The sequence below is a fragment of the Lynx rufus genome, unplaced genomic scaffold (assembly GCF_022079265.1).
Source record: "Lynx rufus isolate CCGP_SWC_20201006 ecotype Redwood Valley unplaced genomic scaffold, mLynRuf1.p SCAF_16, whole genome shotgun sequence".
NCBI lineage: Eukaryota > Metazoa > Chordata > Mammalia > Carnivora > Felidae > Lynx > Lynx rufus.
In genome coordinates this window covers 145,976-166,282 of record NW_025814830.1, presented here as the reverse complement: position 1 = coordinate 166,282, position 20,307 = coordinate 145,976, and the positions used below count along the sequence as shown (strand labels likewise).

General features: G+C 47.3%; 1 protein-coding gene across 5 annotated transcripts; it reads left to right on the top strand.

Annotated features, from left to right (window-relative positions):
- Positions 1-4,497: 4,497 nt before the first annotated feature.
- ZNF331 (zinc finger protein 331) lies at positions 4,498-19,014 on the top strand. Of its 5 annotated transcripts, none has more exons than XM_047077458.1 (6): positions 4,498-4,646; positions 5,618-5,683; positions 7,290-7,389; positions 12,656-12,703; positions 13,894-14,020; positions 17,170-19,014. In XM_047077458.1, the coding sequence occupies exons 4-6, from the start codon at positions 12,695-12,697 to the stop codon at positions 18,504-18,506; spliced, it is 1,473 nt and encodes a 490-aa protein (XP_046933414.1). In that variant the 5' UTR covers positions 4,498-4,646; positions 5,618-5,683; positions 7,290-7,389; positions 12,656-12,694; the 3' UTR covers positions 18,507-19,014. The 5 variants fall into 5 exon arrangements, with proteins under 5 accessions (XP_046933414.1, XP_046933411.1, XP_046933413.1 ...); XM_047077455.1 differs by having other exon boundaries at positions 6,550-7,389; XM_047077457.1 differs by having other exon boundaries at positions 5,618-6,634.
- The last annotated feature ends 1,293 nt before the right edge of the window (positions 19,015-20,307 follow it).

Below are 20,307 nucleotides of genomic sequence, written 5' to 3'. Positions count from 1 at the left end.
TTTTTCCTTTTAAATAAATTGTATAATTCAGTTGAGGTCTCAATGCTTTTCTGATAATTATATATTGAAAATATTCATCAGGGGTGCCTGGGTGGCTCAGTCGGTTGAGCATCCGACTTCAGCTCAGGTCACGATCTCCCAGTTTGTGAGTTGGAGCCCCACATCAGGCTCTGTGCTGACAGCTCAGAGCCTGGAGCCTGCTTTAGATTCTGTGTCTCCCTCTCTGTCCACCCCTCCCCTGCTTGCGCTGTCTTCAAAATAAACATTTTTTTTAAGTAAAAAAAAAAAAGAAAAACAGCAAAACAAAAAACCAGCAGATGCAGGAAAGGTGTTGTGCCTCCCCCATAACTGTCTAAATTTACAGTGGAAAGGAGAGTCTGCAGGAGAAAGACAAGTATTAACAGAGGCCCCCCTTTACCAAAGGAACTCATCTGTATAATCCACCTTGTCTTTCCAAACATCTCCTCTCACCTTGCTATTGAGTTTACACCCATACCCCTCTCCTTCGTTCCCTGTAAGCTTCATGGTACCTCACTGTCTTCTGAATTTCACATCTCTGTGGATTCCCATATGTACACTATTAAATCTAGTTTTCTCCTGTTAATTTGTGTCGTGTCAGTTAGATTTTTAAGTTCAGCTAGAAGGACCACAGGGCAGAAGGTCTTCCTCCCCAACCTTCTCAATTCTCTTATTAGTCAAACAGTCAAAATAGATCTGCTGTTTCAAGGTTTGTAATCATGTCATCTGTGAATAATAACTGTTCTAGCCTCCTGCTTCTAGTTTTGTTTCCTGCTTTACCCTTTTCCTCTGGGTCCTGGCTCAGGCATCCTGTGCAGGGGTGAACGGGCTGAGCACTGACTGGGCCCCTGGTCTCAGCCCCACTTTCATGAAAATGTTCCCAGTGTTAACTCCTGATCATAATGTTTGCTGAAATTTTCTTGCTGAAAAGTAATTTTTTAAATGTCATATTTGGCAGGATTTAACTAGCAAGGATCTACAGCAGTGCTCAAATATGTTTTGTTTAAATCTGTTACAGGTGCCTGGGTGGCTCAGTCAGTTGAGCGTCCGACTTCGGCTCAGGTCATGATCTCACGGTCCGTGAGTTCTAGCCTCACATCAGGCCCTGTGCTGACAGCTCATAGCCTGGAGCCTGCTTCAGATTCTGTGTATTCCTCTCTCTCTGTCCCTCCCTTGCTCATGTTCTGTCTGTCTCTCAAAAAATAAACGAACATTAAAAAATATATGTTATTTTGATGTATTGCATTAATTGGTATTCTAATATGGAATCTTTTTTTCATTAATGAAATAAAGTGAATTTGGCTAATATTAATTGCTAACTGGCTACATTTAAACAGCTAAAGTCATATTTGTACCTTTACATTATGTATTTAAAGGAGATCAAGTTAAAATTTTCTCTTGTTTCATTTTGTTCATATTTTTTTAGTAGCCTGATAAAATAATATGAACAAATTAATTTTTCTTCATTAAAAGAGATTCCAACACATTGGAACTATCTCTGGCTTAAAATGAAACAGATTTTGGGGTGCCTGGGGGGCTCAGTTGGTTAAGTGTCCGACTTCCGCTCAGGTCATGATCTCACGGTCTGTGGTTTGAGCCGCACGTTGGGCTTTGTGCTGACAGCTCGGGGCCTGGAGCCTGCTTCAGATTCTGTGTTTCCCTCTCTCAAAAAATAAACGTTAAAAAAAAAAATGTTTTTTTAACGTTTATTTATTTTTGAGACAGAGAGAGACAGAGCATGAATGGGGGAGGGTCAGAGAGAGAGGGAGACACAGAATCTGAAACAGGCTTCAGGCTCTGAGCTGTCAGCACAGAGCTCCATGCGGGGCTCGAACTCACAGACCGTGAGATCATTACCTGAGCTGAAATCAGACGCTTAACCGACTGAGCCACCCAGGCGCCCCCCCAAAAAAATATTTTTTAAATAAAATGAAACAGACCTTATTAGATTCAGAGACCTCCAATGCCTTTTAATCTGTATATTGAAATTGGTTACTCAGATTGTTTTCTTCCTCAGTCAGGATGTGCAATATAACCTAGAAAGTAATACATGTCCCTTAAAATTATAGATTTTTTTAAAAATAGAAAATGCTTTGTTATTTTCCATTCTGCACAGAAATAGGTAAGGCCTCCTAAGTCCATAGCCTCAGCAACAGTGTTTTTGCTCTTTCATAGTATAGCCATTTTAAAGAGTGTAATAATTGCACTGTAGTTTTGATTTGCATTTTCCTAGTGCCTGATGATGTTGAGCATATTTGCTTATGAGCCATTCATATATCTTTGGTGACATGTCTATTCAAGGCTTTTCCCTATTTCTTTTTTTTTTTTTTTAATTTTTTAATGTTTATTTTTGAGAGAGAGCGAGGGAGACACAGAATCCAAAACAGGCTCCAGGCTCTGAGGTGTCAACACAGAGCCCAATGTGGGGCTTGAACTCACAAACCATGAGATCATGACCTGAGCCAAAGTTGGACACTTAACTGACTGAGCCACCCAGGGACCCCTCCTGTTTCTTTTTTAATTGGGTTGGTTTCTTCATGAGTTACGGAAGTTCTTTGCATATTGTTCGCCTGGAAATGTCTTTATTTCCCCCTGATTTTTTAATGATAGTTTTGCTGGATATAGTATTCCTCTTGGACCTTTTTAAATTATTATTCTCTCATTACTTTGAATATCTCATTCCACTGCCTTCACTTACTATTTCTGATGAAGTGCCAGGCATTAGTCATCACATTGTTGTTATCCTCTATACAATGAGTCTGTTCTGTTGCTGCTTCAGGATTTCCTCTTTGTCTTTTGCTTTCAACACTTAAACTGTGATGTGTCTCTTACAACTTCTGGATTTTGGGTTACAGTTCGAAAGGATCTCTCCTTATTTCCATGTTATGTACACATTTTTATCATATTTATGACTTACTTTTTTACTTTTACATCTCTGATCCTCTTGTACTTTATCCTGATATATAATTTGAGCTATTGAATGAATTTGACCTTTTTCCAAATAACTACCCTGTCGTTGCAACACCATTTTTAAATAGTTCATTACTGATAAAGAAACAGTGCAGTATCTTGAATGGGAGCCATTCTAAGGACAAAAAGAATTATGGAGAACATTTCAGATTTTCTTTTGTTATATCACAGTTCTATCAACATCGTTATTTTGAAAGTATTTCCTTTAGGGGCACCAGGGTGGCTCAGTTGGTTAAGCCTCTGACTCCTGGTTTCGATTCAGGTGGCTTGTGAGTTCGAGCTTAAGTCAGGCTCTATGCTGACAGCACAGGAATTCTCTCTCTCTCTCTCTCTCTCTCTCTCTCTCTCTCTCTGCCTGTCTCCTGCTCACCCGCTTGCTCTCAAAACAAGTAAACTTTAAGAAAAATCATAAATATGGGCAACTGGGTGGCACAGTCGGTTAAGCTTCCGACTCTTGATCTTGACTCAGATCATGATCTCAGTTTGTGAGTTCAAGCCCCACATCGGGGTCTGCACTGATGTTGCAGAGCCTGCTTGGGATTCTCTTTCTCTTTGACCTTTCCCCGCTTCTGCTCTCTCTCTCTCTCTCAAAAAAAAAAAAAAAAAAAAAAAAAAAAACTTTAAAAAGAAAAAAAGAAAAATAATATAAAATATAAAAAAGCATTCCCTTTATGTTGTAGGTGACAATAAGTAATTATAAAGTTGGGATTTAATAAATTGAGAGAACAATGCTATAAGGTCAGATTTAATTTGAAAATTATGAACAGGAATACAAGAATTCTTTTCCTACCTCTGTTCACCAAAAGCACCTAAAAGCAGTGTCAGCCCAAGAGTACGGAGTTTGTGTTCTCTAATGTTCTTTCCAAACAACAGGAGTCCAGGCTTTTTGGAGAAAGTGACTGATGCTGCATCTGGAATAGAGAACGAATAAAATGAACCTACAAGAAAACGCCAAAAGTAACTAACATCATCATCATTCAAGGTAGTTTTTAAAACAATTGATTCGGTTACAGAGTGGTGATTAAAGAGGCAAACGTGCTGCTTTTACGATGGGACCAATACTAGAGTGGAACCACATAGTCCCACTGCATAAGGAAAGAAATGTGCCAGTTAACGGCTGTATAAGGAACGTCAGCATTAGGGGGAAAAAACGTTGTTTTGGGCTTTTTGTTTTTGTTTTTCACAAGTCAAATAATGGTCTGAGAGAAAAGTCTCAATTACTCTTAAAATCAACCCCTTGGCAACGAGCGACATCACACAGACGACGAGCCATCCTTACGTAGAGGCCGAAATGCACGCTGGGAGCGCCGCCGCACCCCCCCCCCCCCCATCCTTCCGCGAGTCCTTCCCCTGAACGACATTTCCCAGAAGTCTGTGAGGCACAGCGCTTCGGGCCGCGCAGAGTTGCATGCCGGGGAAGTGGGCCGCCGCGCTTCAAGCTCCGCGTATTCCCGGGCTGCTGGACTACATTTCCCAGAGGCCCGGTGCACCGCCCCCTCTCTGAAGTCGGAACGCGGCGACGTGCCTGCCGGGAGAGGCTCGCTAGGTCTAGCATCGTCTCTGCTTCGCATCCCGCAGACGCGGTTCGGAGTTAACCTCGCGCCTTGCGCCCCCTCGCGCCCCCTCCCGACTTCCAGTGGGTCGTGGGGCCCCGAGCGGTGAGTGGGTGGCCTCCCGGGAGAGGAGCGGCGCGGGGGACGGCGTGGGAGGGCGGTGGGGAAGGCATCCCGGGCGCGGAGGCCCGACGCGGAGCCTGGGCCTGCGGGAGCTGCTGCGGGGAGAAGTGCGGGAGCGTCGGGGGGGGTGCCAGGGGCCGGGTCCCCGGGGCCGCGGTGCGCGCGGGGGGGCAGGCCCCAGCTCGGAGGCTGTGACGCACTTCGCGGGAGGCGGGGGGGGGGGGCGGCGGCGGGACCGCGATTGCGCGACTGGGCTCCGCAGGGGTGGAGGGGCCCGGCTGGAGCTGCGTGCCTGTCACGGGTGCTTTCGCGCCACGGCGGGGGCGGCAGGGGGTCGGATGGGCCACCGTGCCTGTCACGGGTGCCTTCGTGCGGCGGGTAGCAGGGAGGCGGAGGGGCGGGTCTGGAGTGTTACGGTGCCTTCGCGCAGCCGCGGGGGTGGCGGGGCCAAGGTGCGTGTCGTGACGGCATGTGCGGTGGCGAGGCTGGGATTAGTAGGGGACAGTGCAACCTGTAGCTTTGCTGTCGCTGCTCCAACCGGAGCACGTTCCAACCCGGGGTGGAGGGGGGAGGAAGGGGAGTGGTCACAGAGGGAGATGAGAGCCCGAACCCTGCCGCGAAAGTGACCGACAGGAAGGGCACAGACGTAGCATGAGATGACTGTTTTAGAACGAAGTATTGACTTTACGGGCTACCACAGTAACAGGACCGAAGGGCCTCGGGAATGAGATTCCTTCTTTGGAGGGGAGAGGTCCCTGACTTGGGAGATGGGGCTGCTTCATATGTCAGAACCCCAGTTACTCCAGCCTGGTCCCCGGGAATCTCCGAAATACTCAGATCCCAGTTCCCTCTCATTCCTGATTGGTTTTAGATAGGATGTGTGGGCTTGGAGGGTGTTTCCTGCTAAGTTTGTGCTCCAGAAAGGCCCTAGTGTCTCCTTCTCTTTCCCCCAGGCCAGCTGTCGTCCAGAAAAAGCATCCTGAGGAGGAAGACGGCTTGTTACACACCTTAAAGTCAAGGTTCAGATGAGTTACCCTTTTTATTCTGTCAATGACTTGTGCTTTTAGGACTTCAGAATATCTGCTTTCCTTGGCCTGAAATGTTCTCCCTGATGGGGACTTAACCTCAGTCATTCTTGCCCAAGAGGTGTGATGGGGGTCAGGCAGGTGTATGCACACAACACAGAACAGAGGACTGCAGTGGAGAGGTTCCCTGTGGTGCTTTATTTTAGAGGGTGCTTTGGTCAGGACGATCTGACTTGTAAGGTGGAATCAAGCACTAGACTTCGTCGGTCTTTAACCACAGGCCTGACTTCCAGAGCAAAATAAGAACAGAGAAGTTTTGAGGGTGTGGGCCAGCGAATGAGAAAGTTACCAGCTTTGTGATGCTCTTAAAAGTGGGGCTTGAACAAAGGTCTTTTCATCAAAGGCAGGGACTTTTTTTCCAGGGAGCAATAAGTTGAGATTTGTTGTATTATCCCCATCTTTTTGGGGGTCTGGACAGCCTCCGTTTGTTTTCCTGGGTTTCACTTGCCTCTCTGTCTTAACTATAAGAAGCAACGTAGTTTGACGTTGTGTGTGAGTTCTGGGTCTAGAGCAGGGTTTCACAGACGTTTTCCGTGAAAGGTCACATATTAAATAGTTCATGTTTTGCGGGCTACAGGTTGCATATTCTCCATGTTAATTTTTAAAATGGTTTGAGATTTGCAGAAAAATTGCAAAGATAGTATGAGAATGCCCAGGTCTCCCCCACCATTAACAACGTACGTTAGGGTGGGATATTAATTCACAGTTGATGAGCCAGGTTTGATATGTTATCATTAACTGAAATCTGTGCTTTATTCAGATTTCCTTAGTTTTTACGTAATGTTCTTCATCTGTTCCAGGATGCCATCCAGGAGATCCCATTACATTTCACTGTCATGTGCCCTTAAGCTCCCTTGTTTCTGATGACCTTGACGGTTTTGAGAGGTACAGGTACTTGGTAGGATGCCCCTCTCTCGGAACCTGATGCTTTTCTCATGATTGGACTGGGTGTATGGTTTTGGGGGTGGAAGATCACATTGCTTTCATCTTGTCATGGCAAGAATACATCACGATTTATGATGGCTGAGTTTGAACTTGATCATCTGGTTGAGGTAGTTTGTCAGTTTTCTCCACTGTGAAGTTGTTCCTTTGTTTCCAAAGACCTTGTCTCCCTAAGTGACAGCCTTGTGTTTCAGGACCCCAGTTACTGGATCCCAGTGACTCTGACCCTGCCTCAGTGGTCAGGTCTTTCTCTCTTATCACCCCCTCACTTACTTGTAAGGACCCTTGCATTACGTTGGGCCCACCTGGCAAAATTCAGGGTACCTCCCTGTGTTGAGGTCAGGTGAGGAGCAACTCCCAAGTCCACCTGGGCCCTAGCTCCCCTCTGCTCTGTAATGTAACATATTCATGGGCTCCAGGGCAAGGATGTGGATGGACATCTTGGGGAGACCGTTTTCCTGCCTGTCACAGGCCTGTCCACCCAGCGTTCCCCTGATGACTGCAATATTACCCACTCCCCCATGACTATGGTCTTTCTCTTTGTTGATTTTTTTTTTAATTTGGGACTCTTATGTTTCTTATCATGGGATTAATTCAGGCCTGCCGCAAAAGCTTCAGTTCCCTAAGGAGCCCGTAAAGAAGAAACTCGAAATTACCCATAAGTGTACCATCCAGAGCTAATTGCTGTTGATTTTTTGGTATGTATGTGCCCAGCCCTTCCCTCCCTGTCTGTGCATACATGTGTGGTTTTTGTCCTCAGAGTCCTGGATCCTGCAAAGTGATAACGTAAGTGAGCCATAGACTCTCCAGATGTTAGTTTATAGAGGCGTCCAAGTCAGCCGTGGGTCCCATTGTACCTGTGTGCATGTGGAGAGAAGTGTTCCAGTGATCCTCATCTTGCTTAGGAAAAAAAATCTCTCACATATTTACACCTTCAAGGATTAGAAAGGCATCATTTAAAATTAATTCCATGAACAAATTATCAACACAGACAGGCTTTCAAAATTAGATTTTGTAAGATTTGAATTTTCCTTTCACAGAACGTGACTATAAGTACTGACTTACTACAGATACGAGCTGTACTCTAACATTTGCACGGGCAGATACATGAGAAAGGTGTAAGGTGACAGAAATCTCCCCTGACAATGGAGTAGGAGGTCCAGCCGCGTGCTGTCAGTTTGACACCTTCTCAGGTTAGATTCTGAGCTGGATTTTCCATGCAGACTCCGGTCTGTCCCTCATTTTCTCCATGTGTGTCTCAGAATGTTTTTTTGCTGATGATTTAAAAGAATTTCATTTCCCAAGAGGCTCGGAAAATTGTTAGCATGGATTATATAGAAACAGGTTTGAGAAGCACCTTTCAGTAGAAGAAAGGAAAAGGCACGCTTGAGTTCCTTTCATAAAAACAGTGTGATGTGACTGATTTTCAATCATAGCTGCTAACTGGTATTAAGTAACTTAATATTATTGTGTTTTATATAGATTATCTTAATAGTTGCTGCAGTCCTACCTGCCCGATACTGTTTTTACCCCCGTCTTACCCATGGGGGAACAGACAGTGGGAGGTTAGCAACTGTCAGAGCTCAGATTCACATCCTAAAAGACCACAGGGCCTTATTCTTAATTTCACCAAGACCTCTTCTCCCAAATTACACATATTTATTAAACCTGTTTTCTTCACTTAGTAACTTACCTTAATTTTTTTTCTTAAGGAATATAAGTCAATATCATTGTTAGTAAATGTATTATATGTCATTATAACAGACCATAATTTATTTCATCTGTCCTCTACCATGAGCTATTTCTATTTCTTTCTTTTATTTTTTTTTCCATCTTTTAAAACAATTCTCTGGAAAATCTGAATAAAATTGATGGATTACATCCGTATCAATGTCCTGATTGTTACATTGTCCTGTAGTTTTGTGATGTGTTACCATTGGGGTCAGCTGGGTAAAGGGTACACAGGCTCCCTCTGTATTATTTCTTGCAACTGCATGCGAGTCGACAATTATCTCAAAACATTTCTAAAGCTGTCCCATTTTTAAAAAGTCCTCAACATTCTTGTACACATATTTGTACACCTCTTTCTGTTTCCTTGGGATAAGTGTTCCCAAAAGAGGAATTTTGCATCAAACTCCTATCTTTGTTAAGTGCCTACAAGGGGCCTGACCCTGTGGTGTGAGCACTGGGAACGAGCGATGACTGAGCACATCATTACCTGCACGTTGCCCATAACCCGGCCCGAAAGGGAGACTGAATGGAAGCCCTGGGCAGCCTGCAGTCAGGGTCTGTGGAGACTCGTAGGTGACGTGCTCCGAAAGGTGCTGGGAAGGAGAGAATCATTCTCACGGTTGTCAGGTCATGACCAGATAACTGAATGCACGGGCTGTGTGTGGAGTAAAATGGAATTTGCTACCCGAGTTTTAGACCTTACAGGTCGTCTGTAATGATGTCTGATGCAAAGTGAAGACTGACAGGGTCAGGTGGTTTAGCATTTGTGCACAGGACACCGTGGCTGGAAGGCCAAGTTCAGAAGTCCAGTTCAGCCTTCCAGTGAGACAGCTGTCAATGTCTGCAGAGCACCCCTTGGAATTCTGGTCCTGTTTCTAGTCGGTGCCCCAGCATGTGTGGGCATGGGGGTGCACCAAAGAGCTGGTTTACGTATTAGGAAGTGAAAGGAAATAAAAGTCAATGCGGAAAATAATGCAAAGATCATGTATTCTGAGCTTTTTTTCCCACCATGTCAAAAAGAGACTTTAAAGACTTTTTTTTTTTTTCAACGTTTATTTATTTTTGGGACAGAGAGAGACAGAGCATGAACGGGGGAGGGGCAGAGAGAGAGGGAGACACAGAATCTGAAACAGGCTCCAGGCTCTGAGCGGTCAGCCCAGAGCCCGACGCGGGGCTCGAACCCACGGACCGTGAGATCGTGACCTGGCTGAAGTCGGACACTTAACCGACTGCGCCACCCAGGCGCCCCAAAAAGAGACTTTAAAAAAGAAGTTTCTCTGTTGTTTGAGAGTCCAACGGCCATTTAATGAATTTTTTTAAATTTTTTAAAGTTTGTTTATTTTTGAGAGAGAGTGTGAGCAGGGGAGGGGAGGAGAGAGAGGGAGACACAGAATCTGAAGCAGGCTTCAGGCTCTGAGCTGTCAATACAGAGCCCTGTGTGGGGCTCGAACCCACGAACCGCACAAGTTCATAACCTGAGCTGAAGTCGGAGACTTAACCGACTGTGCCGCCCAGGTGCCCTGCCATTTAATGAACTTAAAAGAAACGCACACACGTATATACATCCAACCAACACCTGCTGTTACACACCAAGTGAGGTGTAGTTAAGAAAATCAAGATCATGGGGCGCCCGGGTGGTTCAGTCGGTTAAGTGTCCGACTTCAGCTCAGGTCATAATCTCACGGTTTGTGACTTCGAGCCCTGCATGGGGCTCTGTGCTGATGGCTCAGAGCCTGGAGGCTGCTTTGGATTCTGTGTCTCCCTCTCTGTCTCTGCCCCTCCTGCTCACGCTCTTGTGTCTCTCTCAAAAATAACCAACCGTTAAGAAAAGAAGGAGAAAATCAAGATCAGACGGGTTTCAGGTCACCAGTAGGTTCTGTGGTTCTGAGTGGGCTCACAGGATTCAACAGTCAGTCCTGCTTGTGGCCAGGGTTTATCCGGTGACAGGGCACACAGCACAGTCAGCCGAGGGACAGGCACACGGGACAATGTCGGGAGGAATCCAGGCACACCCTTCCAAGAGCGCCTTCCCAGTGCAGTGACCCAGGACATGCTTAATCCCCCAGCTTGAGTGACAGCAGCACATGTGAAGTGTCGTCCACCAGAAAAGCTCATCAGGGCCCAGTCACAGAGGCACCGTCTGCCTGGTACATCCCAGAATTGCAGACCCCCAGAGGAAAGCAAGGGTTCCGTATAAACCACATGGTTTCTACAGTTTAAGAGCAGTGAGCCGCCTTGTCAGGGAGTGGCGGGGACCCTCCGGAAGTCCAGCCAAGGGCCAAGAAATTTCAAACCTGCTCCGTTAGCTCTTTTCTGCATAAGGGATGCATAACTTTCCGGGCTTTTTCTTTCTGTTTCTCTGTGTTTCCTGTTTCTATTGATGTGTTACGGTTATTCTGTGTCTGTGTGTATCTGTATACGCATACATATGTTCATATATAAAATACTGCAACTGTATTAATTCTGTTTTGGTAGACTGATTTTTCTGCTGCCAATATCTCCGAAGTAGTCCTGTCTTTTAAGGATTTCTCCCAACTTAGCATTTCATGAACATTTACTCTTTTACATCGTACTCGATGCAGTCAGCTTTTTTGGACTCAGTGCTGAACGTGGTGGCCTTTCCTTCACTGTATCCACCTGTCGTGTCTTGACCAACCTCACCCCATCTAGAGGCCAGAACAGATTTGAGGGCACGGGATCCACACAGGGTTACCTTCAGCCCTGACACCAACCCAAGTTCAGGACTTTCCCGAAATGACTTTCAGGTTCAATAAATCAGGACTGGAAGCATTCCTAGGATTCACTGAGAACTGTCTCACAGTTACAGTTAATTACAGGGGAAGGATGCAGATTAACAAGCTTCCAGTGTCCAGTGTCCTCTCCCCATGGAGTTAGGACTGGATTCCCTGTCACAGGGACGTAGGACAGTATGCATAGAGTATTGCCAAACGCCCAGAGTTTTCACAGGCCTGGTTGGTTGACTGAATGATTGATCATCCAGGCATGATTGACTAATTGTCTCCATGCTAATCTCATTATCAGATCATGACCCAAAGCACCCACCCCGAATCACCTGGGTTGCCCTTTCTTGTGTAGCCAGTTCCTGCCCTAAGACTAGTTGGGTATAACCAGAGGCACCAAAACAAAGACACTCTCATCAGGTGTGATGTAGGTCACCTCTTGGAAGTTGAGGGCAGGGGCACCTGGGTGGCTCAGTAGGTTGAGCACCCGACTCTTAATTTCACTCAGGTCATGATCCCAGGGTCGTGGGATCGAGCCCTGAGTTGGGCTCTGTGATGAGCATTGAGCTTGCTTAAGATACTTTCTCTCACTCTGCCCCCCTCCCCAGCTCTTGTCCTCTCTCACTGTTTAAAAAAAAAAAAAATTGAGAGCAAAAGAGAAAGAAGAATGAGAGCTTGCCATTTGCAACAAAATAGATGCACCTAAAGAGTTTTAAGTGAAGTAAGAGAAAGATAAATATCATATGATTTCACTTATATGTGGAATCTAAATAAAACAAATGAACAAACTAAGACAGAAACAAACCCATAAATGCAGAACACCAACAAGTATGGTTGCTGGAAGGGACGGGGGGGGGGGGGGAGGTACAGGCCTCCAGCCCTGGAGAGAGTCACAGGGATGAGAGGGACAGCATAGGGAACACAGCGGCATTGTAACGAGTGTAACAGGGCCGCTACACTTGTGTGCACAGCGTGAGATACAGACTTGCGTATTCCTGACACTAACACGACACTGTCCGTGCGCTGCAGTTGAAAAAATGATGTTGAGGGCCGCCTGGCTGTCTCAGTCATTGGAGCGTGCGACTCTTGATCTGGGGGTCGTTGAGTTCATACCCACGCTGTGGGTAGAGATTACTTAAAAAAATAAAAATTTAAAAAGTAAAAGTTATCTTGAGAAATGACAGCTGAGAGTAGGTCTGACTTCAAGGCAAAACCATAACTACAAGCCGCTCTAATGTGTGTGTGCAGCTGGGTTTCTGGGGGGTTCGGGGAGAGCGATTTCCCTTTTTGCGCAGACTCCTCTGTATCCTCTCCGGATGTGTCATGTTGATACGTGCATATTGTGGGAGAGGAATGCGGGGGCGGGGCTTGGAAACAAAGAGGAGCAGGAAGGTTGTATGTTGGCATTTGGGGACCAAGGTGCACTTGTTTTAATGCCTCTTTTTTTCTCGTATATCTCTGGCTTCTCTGGATTTTGTGTCTTTGGTAAAAGAAACCCCAAGAGGACTGATCAGTTCTTGATTCTAAAACTATGGCCCACGTAAGTATGTTTTTCTCTCTCCTTCTTGAAATGTGATGTTTAGGTCCTGTGGATATTTTTATGAGTTATCCTGAAGCCTCCTGCCCAACTGAGGCCCCTGTAATTGCCCCCCAACCACCACCTCGGGTCTTCTGTTCTGGTGAACGACAATGCCATACAGCCCTGTGCCCCCGCATGGCTAATGGTCACTTCACCCCCAAGCCAGTGATTTCACTGTCTCCTGTGTGCTCACGTTTTTGTCAGGAGTAACGGGGGAGCAGCGGAGGAGGAAAGTCCCTTGAGAGAAATACCTGGGCCATGTCTGTGGTTTGAGGAGTTGGAGGTGGTGGTCCCATGTGACCACATGCAAAAACTAAAATTCTCCCCGTTCTCCACTGGTCTTTTTTCAGGCCGAGAAAAGGGAACGTTCACGTTGTCTGGTCAGTGTCAGTGTGCGGTGAGAGCTCGAGCTCCAGGAGGCTTTTGGAGTCGGATAGGGCTGTGCTTAGGGCCTGAGGGGCCGTGGCGTTACCAGGGGACCCAGGAGATGCATTGTGTTGTCGAGGAAACCTGCCAGACCCACACTCCCATCCACATGAATCTGCACCAGTATCCTAAGTCAGGAATGGGGAAAAGGCAGGGGTGGTGGGTGGCGAGGGGTAAGAAGGTCACCCAGTACAGAAGTCCCGGATGATCATCTACTCCCAGAATTGGGGAAAACCCCGGATGTCTGGTTATACCTAGGTGTACAGCTGTAGTAAATTTAATCTGTTACCACGAGGGAATAAGAAAATGCTGCTCATTACGTAGGAAGACTGCTTAAAGTCTTGGCAAATGATGAGCATGAGGCTTGAGAACATTCCGACACATGAGCTCTAGTTTCGAAGGTAAAAGAGCTCACATTTCGGAGACAAAACCCTAGGCATTTTCCTTCCCTTGGAGGATGGAAAGGGTGCCCCAGGAATCCACAGTTGCTGAGATATTATGGGGCAGGCACTCAGGAGGAGCCCCAGGATTGACAGGTTGGAGTAAGGAGGCATCCCACAGGCCGTGGGTTTTCTCTTCAGCCGCCCGGCCCTGCTGCGGTCACAGCCCCCACCGCGTCCTGTCCGTGTCCAGCCCGACCCAGCACAGAGCCCTTTCTGGCCTGTCTTTCATCTTGAGCCTGTGCTCCCTCATCTCATCAGGGACGTGTGGGTTTGTGTTCTCAGGGTCTGGTGACGTTCTCAGATGTAGCCATCGACTTCTCGCAGGAGGAGTGGGCGTGCCTGGACTCCTCGCAGAGGGACCTGTACTGGGACGTGATGCTGGAGAACTACAGCAACCTGGTGTCCCTGGGTGAGCCGCCTGCCCCCCGGAGCGTCGGGACTGCCTTCCAAGGACCTAGCCGACTTCCTTCTTCCCCTTCCCAAGGAGTGTCCTGAGCTCAGCCGCATCTAAAATGGGCGTCATGCGCCCTCGTCTGCTCTGTCAGCGATCGTCCCACCTTTGGGGCATCCTGTCCTTAGTGACCAAAGCGAATTTAGATTCTGGAATATTTATTTCACAGCCATCTTCATATTAGGGTAGTATGTTACCGCCCAAACCACTGTGGATGGACTGTGCTACTCTGGGGACCCACCTCCTGGGAAAACCGCTCCGCACAGCAACTTCATCTTCCTGGTAAACCAGCGTCTGACATACAGGCAGACCGAGTGAACAGCATTCCTGTAAAACCAAAGCGAGCACTTTCCATTTGCTGCACGTTGTTACCTGCAATGAGGCTGAAAGTTCCCATTCCTGAGTCCTGAGTTAAACATTGGATGACCGTGTCGTGTAAACGTTTCAGGACATGTCTTGTTTTCCTCTTGGAAAACAGTAGCCATAGTGTTAGTGGCTGATACTGTGCCCACTGTGTACCCGGCGTTGTTGTGAGCACTGTGTGTACAAACACTTCATCTCGCCCCCACCAGCTTATGGCGTCGGGACGACTTCATCTCGTCCCCACCAGCTTATGGTGTCGGCACGATTGCCGTGTCTGATCTGTAGGCGAGAATACTTGGGCATAGGTTGACTAGGTCAGACAGGGAGGCAGAAGCAAGAATTGAACCCTAGAGTTGTGGCCCGGGTCCACACTGTCACCCCCCCCGTTGTCCTTGCCTCCAGGGGTAAGGCCCTTGGGAGTTTAAAATAAGACCTTCCTGTCTGGCTGCCTGTTTGTTCTTTGATCCTTTCTCTGTTCTGAAGTCTGACCACTTTGACTTGCAGCTTGTCAGAAATTTCGCGAGGTCTCCATCAAAACATTTTTGAGCTTATGATTTGTTTCTTAAGTCCCACATCACGTGCCTTTCTTTTTTCGGAAGCGGGGCCTTTCATTTGTAAGCCAGATGTGACTTGCTGCTTTCGGGAGCCTGGGTTGAGAGGGGGGTGTGCGTGCAGAGGACAGTGACAGCCGGTCCGCCTGGGACGTGCCATCGAGGCAGCGAGCAGGTGTGCCCCTGGGCATTTGGGAAGCTCACTGCAAAGGCCCAAGGCCTGTGGGGAAGAAGTCACCACTAGGAACCTGATCTCCACCCCATCCCCCTCTACCCATTCTCCTCTACTTCACCCCACTTCTCGTGTCGTGGATGACCAGCCTCCAGTGGCCGGGCGTAGACGGCGTGATCCCATGTCCTTTGTCGTTCGTGCAGGTTGGCTGGATTCCTAGCTTTGAGGGCTTTTCTCCTTTTCCTTTTGTCTAATTTTCACTAATACCTCTTCCCGGGTGTGGTTATGTTCCAACATCACAAGACGTTGTCTGGTTATGGCTCTTTTTGTGCCTTTAGCTGTCACTGACACTCGGTGCCCAGACCCACTTTTGCAGAGGGATTCTAAACGGTGATCTTCTAGGGACGCCTGCGTGGCTCAGTCGGTTAAGCGTCCGACTCTTGGTTTTGGCTCCGGTCGTGATCTCGCGGTTCGTGAGTTCGAGCCCCACGTCAGGCTTTGCATTGGTGGTGAGGGGCCTGCTTGGGATTCTCTCTCTCTCTCTCTCTCTCTCTCTCTCTCTCTCTCTTCTCTCTCTCCTCTCTCTGCCCCTCCCCCACTCACGCTGTCTGTCTCTCTCAAAATGAGCTTTAAAAAATACATTTTAGGGATGCCTGGGTGGCTCGGTCGGTTAAGCGTCCGACTCTTGGTTTTGGCTCCGGTCGTGATCTCGCGGTTCGTGAGTTCGAGCCCCACGTCAGGCTTTGCATTGGTGGTGAGGGGCCTGCTTGGGATTCTCTCTCTCTCTCTCTCTCTCTCCTCTCTCTCCTCTCTTTCTCTCTCTCTCTCTCTCTCTCTCTCCTCTCTCTCCTCTCTCTGCCCCTCCCCCACTCACGCCGTCTGTCTCTCTCAAAATGAGCTTTAAAAAATACATTTTAGGGATGCCTGGGTGGCTCGGTCGGTTAAGCGTCCGACTTCGGCTCAGGTCATGATCTCACGGTCTGTGAGTTCGAGCCCCGTGTCGGGCTCTGTGCTGACAGCTCAGAACCTGGAGCCTGTTTCGGATTCTGTGTCTCCCTCTCTCTCTGCCCCTCCCCTGTTCATGCTCTGTCTCTCCCTGTCTCAAAAATAAATAAACGTTAAAAAAAAAACTTTTTTTTTAAATAAAAAAATTAAAAATACATTTAAAAAAATGGTGATCTTTTATCACCACTTCTTTGTTTGTTCACTGCACTATTTTAAAGAGAAACTGCTCCATCTACTACTTGGTTATGTAATGACACCGTTTGTACCTGATAAAGATTGTTCTTTAAAGAAAAAATTACCAGTTCCTACAGTAAAGGGCTGCTTTGTTAGCATGCTCCCAGTTGATCATTTAACACTTTGTAGCATCGTTGTGACCTCAGGAAGTTGAACATGTTCAGGATTTTGCAGCCCCTTGGAGTTAACGTCGCACGGATGGTCAGATCCTCCTGAACATTCCTTTATACGCGTTTACCAGGTTTCTTACAGTGAATCCTACACATTGTCTCTTTTATTGCCTTCGATGTTGGGTCTTTATGTCCAGAACTACTTTTCATTATATGACTGGCACTACATAATTTCAGAATATTTTATACCCAGCTACCCCACTGTACGTTCTTGTTTTTTACATTAGTGGTGTATTTGACTTTCCTGCATTTTCCAGGTATGTCATTACATTATCTGCAGATTTGTTCTTTATCATCTTTATTTTTGAGATCTGCCCCTCCGATTTCTTTCTGCTTAATTGCGTCAGCTCATAGGAAATAGTGGGGCGTCTAACAGACAGTTCCTTTTTCTTGTCTGACTTTAGCAGGAATGTGTGCATCTCCAGTGTTTCCTCATTAAGTATTATGGTCCCAGGAGTGGACTCTATATTCTAACAAGAGCCCTTAGGGGATTCATGTTTGTTCTCCTAGAGAAGTTTTATTTCTCTTAGACAAGGTTTTTGGTTTGTGGTTAGTTTTGTGTTTTCATTCTCCTTAGAAGGAAACAAATATGTTTATTTTTTTTTCCCCCAGATTTGGAGTCACCATATGGGACCAAGAGTTTACCTACAGAAAAGGGCATTTACGAAATAAATTTATCCAGATGGAACTCAAATGGAAAAAGTAAATCCCTGGGCCTTAACTGGATGTGTGAAGGTGAGTTTGAAAGATCACAGGGCCCTCAGCAGGGCTGTTTGAATCAAGTGATAACCAACCATGAGAAAACGCCCACTTGTAGAGAAAATACCTCTGGTAGACCACACCAGAGACCTCATGCTAGGGAGAATTCCTATGAATGTAAGGAATGCGGGAAGGCCTTTAGTCGTGGCTACCAGCTCACTCAGCATCAGAAAATTCACACGGGGGAGAAACCCTACGAATGTAAAGAATGCAAAAAGGCCTTTCGTTGGGGCAATCAACTCACGCAACACCAGAAAATCCACACAGGGGAGAAACCCTATGAATGTAAGGACTGCGGGAAGGCCTTCCGCTGGGGCTCGAGCCTGGTCATTCATAAGAGGATCCACACGGGTGAGAAGCCCTACGAGTGTAAGGACTGCGGGAAGGCCTTTAGACGTGGTGACGAGCTCACCCAGCATCAGAGGTTTCACACGGGGGAGAAGGACTACGAGTGCAAAGACTGCGGGAAGACCTTCAGCCGTGTGTATAAACTGATCCAGCACAAGCGAATTCACAGCGGCGAGAAGCCCTACGAGTGTAAGGACTGTGGGAAGGCCTTCATCTGCGGCTCGAGCCTCGTCCAGCACAAGAGGATCCACACTGGCGAGAAGCCCTACGAGTGCCAGGAGTGCGGGAAGGCCTTCACGCGAGTCAACTACCTCACTCAGCATCAGAAGATCCACACCGGTGAGAAACCACATGAGTGCAAGGAGTGCGGGAAGGCCTTCCGCTGGGGCTCGAGCCTCGTGAAGCACGAGAGGATTCACACGGGTGAGAAGCCTTACAAGTGCACAGAATGTGGGAAGGCCTTTAACTGTGGCTACCACCTCACGCAGCACGAGCGGATCCACACGGGCGAGACGCCTTACAAATGTAGGGAGTGCGGGAAGGCCTTCATCTACGGGTCGAGCCTTGTGAAACATGAGAGGATTCACACAGGGGAGAAGCCCTACGAATGTAAAGAGTGCGGGAAGGCCTTCAGTCACGGCCATCAGCTTACGCAGCATCAGAAGATTCACACGGGTGAGAAGCCCTTTGAAGGTAAGGAGTGTGGGAAGGGGTGTCACCATGTGAACCATCTTCGAGAACATGAGAGAATTCACACTGCTGGGAAACCTCTTGAACACAAAGAACATGCAGAAACTTCCATCCCACATTCCTTCCTTCCACAACACAAGGAAAACCCATGATACGATTTAACACGAGAAAGCCTTCACCAGACACCCTTCTGCTCACAGGACCTCAGAGGAGTCATGCTTGAGGCAGATTTGGAGAATGGAGAAATCACTTTTTCTTAGTGATCACCGTATACCCTGTGTAGACTTTTTTTTTTTTTTTTTTTTTTTTTTTACTGAATTGGTTAGTGCAGTGAGTGGATAGAAGCCTCCTAGTACCACTCGATGTCTGTCTCATTTCAGACTTGTTCTGGGGAATAACTCTGCCAATGTAACATATGCGGGAGAGCCTCCCACCATGGTACACTCCCTCCCCGTTATCGTCACCATCCCACCGCTTTACTCCCTGTGATTCACTGGGGAAGTGACCTGGTACCCCCTGTGCGTTATGTGTGGAATGGGGATAATTACACCTAATCCTGCTGTTGTGGTGACTGCGTCTGGTACTTGTAAACTCTTTGAAAGTGTATCTGGAATATCACGTAAGCTCAATAAATATTAGCTGTTGTTGTTCTTACCATCATTACCATGGGCGTTGCTCTTAGTGAATTCTTACAGGAAGACCCCCTTCCCTGTGGGTACAGCGGGTTTAGAAAAGACTCAGACTTCTAGAAGAAAATAACAGTAATCTAGAGATTACTGCCACGGCCTTGGGGTGGACAGCGTTTCTTGGTACACAAAAGATGCTCATTGTGAAATAAAAAGTTTACACGTTGGATCTTGTTGAAAGTTGTTCGTCAGGCGAAACCATGAAGCCAGCAAAAACAACAGGAAGAAGGCACTTCCTGTCCATGCACCTGGTAAAGGACTCACAGAAAACCAAATCCCCCAAGTCAGTAACAAATTGGTGGGAAAGGCAGGGAGGGAGACTTAAATAAGCGCTTGACAGAGATCATCAAATGGCCGGTGAGCCAGTGAAATGGGTTCGACGTCTTTTCTCACCAAGGAAATAAGAAGTAACACTACCTGCGATTTCACTGGATCACTAGAATAGCTACCATTAGAATCACGTGTGAGCCTGGCACTTTGTTGGATCGTCACACGTGACCTGTTCCGGAAGGAATATGGGACCAGCACATGAGATCTTGGGGGTCCCACAGCAGGAGCAAAGAGGTGGTGCTCAAGGGGGGTGGCAAGTGGACTTACCCTGGGGGGAGGCACTGGGACCCTCCATCCAGTCCTGGGACAATGAAGGGAGCAGTTAGAGTCAGGAGTCCTAGAGAGAAGGGAGAGGTCGTCTTGTGGAAAGGACCAGAGCCCACAGGAGTGAGTTTGAGAAGCTGGGGGAGGAATGGCTAGTGCTCAGACAGGTCCTGGGAGACTGAAGCCTTCAAGAGCTAGAAGACTTGAATGCCTGTGGGTCTGGCCTTGGCACGGGGTTGGGGGGCAGAGGGTGGTAGTGTGGTTAGAGCACAGAGGAGCGTCCTACAAGGGCAACAGAGGATCCAGATTCTGGGGTCAACGTAGGGCTTAATGTTTGGTTTACCTCCGGGTTGGGGTGTAGTATTCACAGAATACAGATGTCTGCAGACTGCAGGTGTGGGTGGGTGCTGTCTTGCATGAAGGGAAGTGGGGGCAGGGATAGGGCGAGGCCACCCAGGCACCCCCACAGTTTCAACTTCAGAAATCTTCAAACTCTGCTTTGGACTGTTTTCAAGAGTGTGGTCTCCCAGTGGTTGCCACCCTGGCATCAGAGTAGTTCTGACAAGTTCGTTCTTGCCGCCCATGAAAGCATCAATGCATAATCCTTGCTTCAGGCTCAGTTTTTGGGAGAATAGGGTTTAAGGCATCTTGATGCAGCTCTGTCACATCACTA

Excerpts from the sequence above, each read along its gene's own strand:
- ZNF331 (XM_047077458.1), top strand. Across the intron at positions 14,021-17,169 it reads CAGCAACCTGGTGTCCCTGG|ATTTGGAGTCACCATATGGG; the intron begins GTGAGCCGCCTG and ends TTTTTCCCCCAG.